This window comes from Kryptolebias marmoratus, linkage group LG22 (genome assembly GCF_001649575.2).
Source record: "Kryptolebias marmoratus isolate JLee-2015 linkage group LG22, ASM164957v2, whole genome shotgun sequence".
In the NCBI taxonomy this organism is placed as follows: domain Eukaryota; kingdom Metazoa; phylum Chordata; class Actinopteri; order Cyprinodontiformes; family Rivulidae; genus Kryptolebias; species Kryptolebias marmoratus.
Window position 1 is genome coordinate 5,792,109 of NC_051451.1, and position 9,850 is coordinate 5,801,958.

Genomic DNA, 9,850 nt, shown 5'->3' on the forward strand with positions numbered 1-9,850 from the left:
CAAACTTACTCCTAAGAGTTTTGTCAGTTTAGGGAGTTAAGTTGTACACACTTGTTACAAATTGAAATGATAAAAAGTAACACTCCTGGTTACTTGTTTTTTATGTTAGCTATGCAATCTTATTTGAAAGTTACACTTTTTGAAAAATAAAGCATTAAAAAAAATTGAATTTGCATAATTTTCAGTCTGTGCAAAATTTGATCGTTCCAGAAATGCAAGTGTTTTTGTGCATGGGTGTAATATCGGTAAATATTGGTTATCAGCCATAACAACAATATTAATATCGGATATCGATATTGGCCCAAATTTTCATATCGGTGCATCCCTACTAGAAATGATATAAAAAATCTAATTTATTTTCACATTTATTGTTACTTTCATTCTTTATTCTTTTTCTAAAGTAAATGCAACAATAATTGTTTTGAGGTGATGCTTTTATTATTTAAGCAAATGTTATTTATTTTTATTATTTCATTTCCCTCAGCCTTTTATTCATTTGTCTTTATCTTCATCTGTGATTTTTCACTTTGATCCGATCAGGTTTTAGTGTTTTTAAGCTTTAAAAACTGATATCCTTTTTGTAAGAACACAATGTTAAAGTGTTTTTGGACTTTGGACTTTTACCTCAGTGTTACTATTTTCCTGTGACAGATGTGTTAGCTCGTATCTGCAGCTCGTTAAAGGTGTTTCCTGTAATCTCAGGTCAGATCGGTTGTTTCTTTTATGATCATCTTTTATCTCCCGCAGATTCCTGAATTATCTTACGTCCTATTGCAATTCAGATTTTTACTCTTGTTTCAGACCATCTCTTGTTTTATGGTAACAGATAAATCATCTCTTCTCTGTTTTCAGAGATCCTGTTCTTCCCTTTACCATAGCTAATTTTCACCTGCAACTAAAGCTGATCATATTCAGAACATTCTGTTTGCATTTGTGACGTCTCACCAGAGTGTCCTCGATCTCCGCCGTACCGAGGCGGTGACCGCTGACATTGATGACATCGTCCATCCGCCCGGTTATCTGGTAGAATCCGTCCTCTGAGCGGAAGGCACCGTCTCCAGTAAAATAATAACCTGTAGAGGAACAGTGAGCTTACAGGCTGGGTGTTGCAGCGTCATCTGGTGTTTGTGGAGGTTTACTGACCAGGATACGGTGTGAAGTAAGAGTCGATGAATCTCTGGTGGTCGCCGTAGATGCTGCGTGCCATCCCAGGCCACGGCTGACTGATGCACAGAGCTCCACTGACAGAAGTACCGCTCAGAACTTCTCCCTGAAACAAGAGGACAGGAGTCAGACCCCACAGACAGCTACACAACCTGGTACAGTATTACCCATCAACTGAGGACTAGATAATAAGCCCACACCTTCCACCACTATGCTGACAGCTGCTATGAGGAATTTGTGCTGATATGTTGTGTTTGCTGCTGTGCATTGTGGGTAAACATCTGGACTTTGGTCTTATTTTGTCCAAGAAGTCTTGTGGTTCAGTCAGAAGAAACTTTACAAACCCAAGTCCTGCTGCCATGTTAAATAAAACTCAGAACTTTCTTTTTACCTAAATTGTACAACACAGATTACTGCTTTTTCTCATGGTTTCTGAGAACTGAATGATCAGTGACAAATTAAAGTCTTATCTGAACTCGTGTTCCCTTTAATAAACCCAGATCAGACCTAAACAGCAGGAAACTCCTGATGTCAGCGTAGTAATTTCCCAGCGAGTGCTAAGTGGTACAAATGAATGAATGAGTGCTTGTTCATCAGTACTGTTGAGAGGATTCAAGTGAAAGTGACCTCGACCTCTTCTGAGGATCCTAATCTAATCTAATGGCAGAAACCCTTGAAGTCCCACAGACCAACATCTGCAAGAGAGAGAATGGATAATTAATCTGGAGAGAGAAATCTGGTAATGAAAGCAAACAGATGCTTCGAGTGCTGCTTTAATGGGAAGATTAAAGAGATGGAACGATGTCATAGAAGGCTGGAAGATCACATGGGCTCAATGAGACGCTCTGATTGATCAAAGCGGATTGGACCAGAGGTCTCTTATCAGTCCTCCAAGGAATCAGTTGGCTATTCGAGTATGCCCTGGAGTCTTTTTGTACTGAAAGTATTGGCCCATGAGACCTGAACCAGGGGCTCAAAGGGTCCAGATACCAGTGTGAAGTGGAGAGAGAATACCAATAAAACCCTGCTGTAATGACTGTCATTAAACAACAGGCACTAAACATCCTCAAAGACTGTGAAGAACCACTAAACCACAAAAAGAAAAGAAACACTGATCTACAAGATACAAACTGAGGCACAAAACCTCCCAACAAGACAAAACAACCACTTAAAAACAAACTAACAGAAACAAAAAAAATAAAGACACAAAAACACTAAAGAAGACAAAGAACGACAGAAACAACAGGTTCTCATCATCTGGGGCCTCACCAAGAGGTTACATGCGCCATGTTCCATGGACACATTGGGATGTATCAAAACAAGCATTGTCTGAAAATGTGTGCAAATACACTTTTGACCTGCTGTGAGACATGGGCACCACGCAAATGTTTTCAGTTGACTGTATCAAACTACTAAGTACTGAAACTCTCTTAAATACACTGAAATATGTCTCCATTTGGTATTCTAAACTCAAAGGGTATTTGAACACAATAGTTTCTCATGAGTTTGAGTATTTATGGTTCAAACTCAAACAATGAAACTGAACCACATTTAGCCTCATACAACATAACACACTGCCTGGCCCCCCAAAAAGTTGCCACCAAAAAAAAAAGGTTACACACTCAAATATTTCGTTGGACCGCCTTTAGCTTTGATTATGGCACGCATTCGCTGTGGCATTGTTTCGAAAAGCTTCTGCAATGTTACAAGATTTATTTCCATCCAGTGTTGCATTCATTTTTCACCAAGATCTTGCATTGATGATGGTCGAGTCTGACTACTGCACAAAGCCTTCTCTAGTACATCCCAAAGATTCTCAGTAGGGTTAAGGTCTGGACTCTGTGATGGCCAATCCATGTGTGAAAATGCCCATCACTCTGGAACAGGGTAAATCTGGATTCATCAGACCACATGATCTTCTTCCATTGCTCCAGAGTCCAATCTTTATGCTCCCTAGCAAATTGAAGCCGTTTTTCCGGTTAGCCTCACTGATTAGTGGTTTTCTTAAGGCTACACAGCTGTTCAGTCCCAATCCCTTGAGTTCCCTTCGCATTGTGCATGTGGAAATGTTCTGACTTTCACTATAAAACGTAACCTGGAGTTCTACTGTTGTTTGTCTTTGATTTGATTTCACCAAATGTTTAAGTGATCGTCGATCACGATAATTCAGGATTTTTTACTGGCCACATAATAATAATGCATTGGACAGTTCTTAACCCAATTTTAGTAGTTTCTGCAATCTCCTTAGATCTTTTCTCTGCTTGATACATGCCAGTAATTTGACCCTTCTCAAACAGACTGACATCTTTTCCACGACCACGGGATGTGTCTTTTGACATGGTTGTTTAAGAAAAGTGAAGCAACTCATTGCATCAGTTGGGGTTAAATAACTTGTTGCCAGCTGAAACATAATCACTCATGCAGTAATTATGCAATCGGAGGCTCGTACTTATTTGCTTAGTTAAATCCACGTGGTGACTTTTTTGGCCAGGCGGTGTATGTTACCTTTCTAGCCAACCAGGCCACTCAAAGCACTCTACAACACAATCTGTGCCCTCATTTACCCATTCACACACACATTAATACAGCACTCTGCAAAGCTAATCTGAATATCTATCTATAGAGTGTAATCAGCACTTTAGATCACATTCCTACACAGATGGGGGACACATGAAAGGTTCAGTGTCTTGCCCAGGGACACTTCAACGTGTAGCATGCTGGTGGAATCAAACCTCCAACTCTCTCATTGGAAGATGACTGCTCTAACCACTGAGACACATCTGTGACTGAGTAATTTTAATGACATTGTTATATATTTAGTGGTGTGTACTCAGCTAAAGCTCCATATTTTAGAGTTACAATTGAAGTTACTGAACTGAAGAGTTTAGGGTTTTATTAAAATGTAGTTAACTGAATGTAAAAGGGACTATTTCCCTCTCTGTCATCGCCACTTGCTGGTTGTTTTAATTTATCATCAAACATTTTTTATGTGTTGGCATTTTGTGCTATTCTATTCCACTCTCTCAGGTTCAAACAGCACCATCTTTTCATTCAATAAATTTGACAGGTTGAAAATTTTTCTCGATTTGGGTCATGACCTGTCATTAAGGAGTGATAGTGAGTCCTGAAGCAGGACCAGTTGATAAAACCACAGGCTTCCTTCCCTGCTTCTGGACAGATGTTTTATATCTGTAGGATTTTTATTTAATAACCAATAAACACTAATGAACATCAGTTTCTCAGATATCACAAAAGAAAAGATGTGTAAGTGGGGTGAGGGAGACCGAAGGCTCCAGGACATCATGACATGGGCAAGTGAAATTAGGTAGCCGTCCTTGAGACAGAAAAACAAGCTGCTGTAGCTGTTTGTGTGCAGAAACCCTGGTCTTGGGCGCGGTTTATAGTATAAAAAGGTGAAAGGGGAATCACCTCAGAGACACAACTCATGATTTTGGCATGTGTGGCGGGTTCTCCGGGCTTGGTGAGTTGTCTGTCTCCATTCAGCTGAATGCTTAAAAAAATGTATGATTGGTAACCAAACCTCTGGTCTGGAACTCAGTTTGTGCGTCCGTCTTTTCTGCAACATCAAAGTTCCGGTGAGAGAAACAAAGTGGTAAGGTGAGATTCCTCTGAAAGGAATAAATACTAAATACGTGGTTTCTCAACAGTCCATATGCCAACTTTCAGTATGCAAGCTGCCCACTCTTTCATACATGAGGCCCCAGGTTTGGTTCTGTTCCTCCAACCTGGACTCAATATTTGGACTGATGTTCTAGATTTGTTTCCTACAGAACCCATCCAACCACAGTCCAGCTGGATTATGCTATCAAATTGTCTAATTGATATTTGAGTGACAGCTGGAATCTGTGGGATGTTCCAGACCATAACCAGAAGGACCAGAATCAGAGCTTCAGTTCATGTGTGAAAGGTTTGGGGTTCAGCATTGAGGGTCACCTGGTCTCCAATGATGGTGGGCTGGATCCCGTAGAACGGTCTCATGGCCATGGAGGGAACGATGGGGGCCCAGTCCTCAGCAGGTCTGGGGGCGATGCAGATTCCTCCGGTCTCTGAAGGAAAACAACAAGTTTAACAAGTTTAAAGTTAAAAATTTAAACAAGATTATGACTTACCAAGTTTAAAGATTAATGAGTTTGATGTTAAATGAGTTGATAGTTTAAGGTGTTTAACATTTAGTAAGTTTAAAGATTAACAAATTGAAAGTTAAATTAGTTTATAGTTAAACAAGCTAAAAGATAATGTGTTTATAGTTAAATCAGATAATCAAAATAAAGCTAAATGAGTAGTTGAACAAGTTTAATGTTAAATGAGCTGAACATTTGACCAGTTTATAATGAAACAAGTTTATAGATAAATAAGGTAAAACTGGAATGAGTTTAAATCTTTCTGCCACTAGAGGTCCTCCCAGCTCTCAGCTCCAGTTCTCTTTATTTGTTAAATTTCTTGGAGATTTTCTGGTTTCCAGAGTTGGAAGCAGCTGGCAGAGAGTTTAGAAACAACAACTCTCCGTGTCGTGATTGTCGAGGAATTAGGTCAGAGTCTCAGTGATCCTCCTCGCCTCGTCCTGTGGGGTTTGGGGGGGTTAAGTGTGTGCAGGATTTGATCTTAATTCATTTTCTACAGAGCTACAGATGTTCTGCTGCTAATCGGTCAAATTAGGGTTTAATCTTCAGTAAAGAGAGAATCAGACAGACTTACAGTCGGATCAAGAATCAGAACCTCAAATAGAGACAAACTGTCCATAGAGACCCCAAAAACCTGGATCCCCACGGAGGATTTAACAAACCTCGAAGAGCTAAACCCCAACAAAAGCTTCATGCTCATAGAGGTGTGAAAAGATGTTACTGAGTGAAGTTTTTGTGTCTCTGGTTCTTTTTGATCACCACAGAGAAGAATGAAACTAAAATTAAAGTTTGTCTGAGGTGGGTTTTTTTTTAATTTAGTTTATGTTAAATTATCTGCAGAACAAATGTCCAGTCAGTGTCATCTCAACTTTAAAAAAATAACAGGTGAAGTGTCTCTAACTGAACCCACTAAAACTGTATTAAAGGCTTGGACTTATGTCTTCTTTGTTGTTTTTTCTAAATCTTACTTGTATTAGGTGATGCAGATGTCAAGTTAGTTTTTTCCCCCTTCTCATGTTAAGCATGACTACAGACTACATAGGTCACAAACACAGGCATGTGCTCAATGATGTGCCAACCATCAGGAATATTTATTACGTCTTAGCCACATAGTAGACTCCTCTGGGTTTCATCCTCAGGCAGCTGTGGGACAAGCAGCATGATTGGGATGACGTAAGCTTCCCTTCAAACTCTTTGAGCCATGGCCTTGGGGGTAACCACTAGAAAAGTACACATATTTGCAGTTTGAAGCAAGTGTATGGAGTGGTGAGTCAGGTACATCTCACCTTTATTCTTGCTCACGCCAAAGCACCCCCAAATTGTGCTCTCTCCATCCCTCTGTGGGGCTCTTGTGGTAGCACAACTGGCAAGGAAAGTTCCTGAAGAAGAACCTTACCTTGGTTGTAGATTGTACTGTTCTATGGTGAACTCAACAACTGTTCTAACTTGCTTAAGTTCTCAATCCTGCTGCTTTAAATACTTTATGGGAGAAGAGAAGCTGAGATACAGGAGTTGATTGAAGACTGCACCTGGCAACATGTAGACTCTGCAAGTAATCCATCAGATGATCTGACAAGGGGAAAGACTCTAGAAGATCTTAAAAAGCCAAATCGGTTGTCTCAAGGACCCTCATCCTACAGATCTCGTAAGATTGGGTAGACGTCTAAGACGCCTTGATTGTTTTGTGTCCATGTTTGTGAAAATGGCAAGACAACAAGAAAAACACTGTGGATGTATCTTCAAGTGCTTGACAACCAGGGCAGCACACCTGGATCTCCTAAACAGCCTGGATGCAGATGTATTCCTGATGGCCATGAGGTGATTCATTGCCAGAAGAGGAACCCTTGCTGAGCTGTGGTCGGACCAAGGCACTAGTTTTAAAGGAGCAGAAGGAAAACTTACAACATGCCAGACACTTTACAGACAGCTTGCTCTCCAGAAGACCAGTTTCCTGTTTAACCTCACTGCAGCTCTGCATTTTGGAGGCATGTGGGAGAGCGAGCCTTTGATAAGAGATTCCCCCCAATACAGTAAAAGTAAGCTGCTTATTTTAAAGAAGCCTTTTTGTGGCCAGCCTAAGGCACACCTGTGCAATATTTATGCTGTCTAATCAGCATCTTGATATGCCACACCTGTGAGGTGGATGGATTATCTTGGTAAGGGAGAAGTGCTCACTAACACGGATTTACACAAATTTGTGAACAATACTTGAACGAAAAAGGCTTTTTGTGTACATAGAAAAAGTTTGATCTTTGAGTTCAGCTCATGAAAAATGGGAGCAAAAAAAGGGTTGTGTTTAAATTTTTGTTCAGTGTAGTGTTAAGGAATTTTTTTGCTTGTGTTGAAGCAAAACAATGTAAAAATATTTAATATTATTTAGGTTTATGATTGATGTAGAACTGAAAATCCTCATATGGAAATGTAGACTTATTTTTTAAGATATATTCTTGTGTTTAAATTTCCAATGCTTTTCCTGTTGTTAATATCAAAGCCTAACAAAAATGTATTTGTTCTTTGAGACTGATGATGATGATGATGATGATGCTTGCTGCATCTGCATGCTTGTTTGCTCTTGCATATGTGAAGCAATACTGGAAATCAAACTTGTTCAATAAATCTAAAAACCTAAACCTAAAAGAACTAGTCCTAAACTTTATATACCAAACAGAAACAAAGAAGAAAAATAAATATAAAACTATGATAAAAACTCAGATTCTCAGTGGTTATTTGATCTTTAAATGTGTTATCACCACTTCAATTTTTCATTTTTCTTGTAATATGTAAGTTCTTTCTTACAATGATTTTATAAAGTCATAAAGGTCACATGTTGGTGTGTCTCACCTGTTTGCCACCAGGTGTCCACCAGTGGGCACCGCCCCTCACCGACTACGCTGTGGAACCAGTGCCATGCCTCGTGGTTTATTGGCTCCCCCACTATAAAGACAAAAATAAAAATAAAACAATTCTGTGATACAAAGTGATCCTCACCTAAACATGAAGTCATGTGTCAAACACAAAGGAAAAGAAAACACCATTGTGATGGTCTGGAACAGTCTCTGTTGGAGATCTGTAAGAAAATGCTGCATAACTAAAACCAGATCCAGACCCCTCAAACTAAATAAACTAAATAGAAAAAAAAAATAATATAGACTTGTTAACACATTGTATTTTTCTAATATTCAATGATGATGATGATAATGGTGGTTTTTGTTCAAGGTTTTAGTTCAAAATTTTGAAAGTTACTTTTGAACTCCTGAGGTCCTCTGGTTTTTCATCAGCATCTAAAGACACATGATTCATTATTTTCAACTGTTGTTGTAAGAGAATTTTTTCTATTTTTACATGTTTCTGATGTGGATATTTGGGTTTCTGTAGCAGCTCTGTCTCCTTTAACCCTCCTGTGGCCTTTGGGTGAAATTAACCTGAAGTTACAAAGGGTTCTTTTTCTCTCTTCATGCGGGCTGACATCAGTGCCACCTCAAACAGAAAAACTTTTATTGCTCAGAATATCTTTTTCCAGTATCTTTAAACTTGACAACCACCACAAAGACCTTATTAAAAACTGGTAAATATAACATTTATTTTACTTTTTAGTGGCGAAATAAAAAAAACATATTTTTGTGTGTTTATTGGAACTATGAAACCAATGACATATAGATTCATGTATGCTGATGGCACCCTCCTGGTATAACTAAAGTTATCTCGATTTGATGTTCACTGAGTTGTGTTGTTGTACTCTGACGCTGTTTTAGTGGTGAAATCAATAAATCTTTGTTAACTTCTGTGTTTGGTATAGCCATGAAGCAAATGAAAAGTGGATTCATGTACACTGATGACACCCTGCTGATTTGATTATCGTTCAGTCTTAATTTAGTGTTTAAAGCCACGGACCAAGGATCTGCTACATGGTTTGTTGTTTATGATATCACAAGTTTGGTGCTTGTGTCCCACCTGATCCGAGCATCCTCAGAGATGAGCGGTCGTACTTCTTCACCCAGCTCTCGTCATATTTTAGCAGCAAACGCAGAGCCGTTGGAGCTCCATAGAACTGGTTTATCTTCAGGCGTTCAACCATCTCCCAGTACCTGCCTGAACAACAACACAATATAAGAAGGACCATGCTGCACATGATCTAACTGTTTCAGAAGTTCAGACTTGAGCTGAAGCTAGTAACAGATCCAGAATATTTGAAAGAACCAAACATAATGGAGCATTTTAGCTTTAGAAGTAAAACTGATGATTAAAAAAACATTTTTCCCCCTTTTGACATGACTTTTTAAACTCCACACCTTCTACTCCTAGAATCCAAAACCAAGCAGGTCAAGGCTAGGTCCAAAAGAGATAACAGGTGACATCAGCTGTTGTGGAAGGGGTGATAGGTCGGAACCATTTGGACCAATCAGAGCTCAGAGGACACAAAGAACAAACAATGTTGTTGAGATAAATGCCTTCATCTCTACAACTGCAGATGATAAACTTAACTACATTAATGAGTAACTGATTGATGAACAGACAGCGAATCTGACAGCTCTTCTTCTGATAAC

General features: G+C 39.2%; 1 protein-coding gene across 1 annotated transcript in view; it reads right to left on the bottom strand.

The window, feature by feature from the left end:
- LOC108246748 (acetyl-coenzyme A synthetase 2-like, mitochondrial) overlaps positions 1 to 9,467 on the bottom strand; it is a 17,216-nt gene extending 7,749 nt beyond the window's left edge. The window contains exons 1-5 of the mRNA XM_017434439.3: positions 9,258 to 9,467; positions 8,148 to 8,240; positions 5,119 to 5,231; positions 1,144 to 1,270; positions 946 to 1,073 (exon numbers count right to left, since the gene is read on the bottom strand). Coding sequence (XP_017289928.2) covers positions 946 to 1,073; positions 1,144 to 1,270; positions 5,119 to 5,231; positions 8,148 to 8,240; positions 9,258 to 9,435 — 639 coding nt within the window. The 5' untranslated portion in view covers positions 9,436 to 9,467. The remainder of the gene's footprint in view (positions 1 to 945; positions 1,074 to 1,143; positions 1,271 to 5,118; positions 5,232 to 8,147; positions 8,241 to 9,257) is intronic.
- Positions 9,468 to 9,850: the final 383 nt, after the last annotated feature.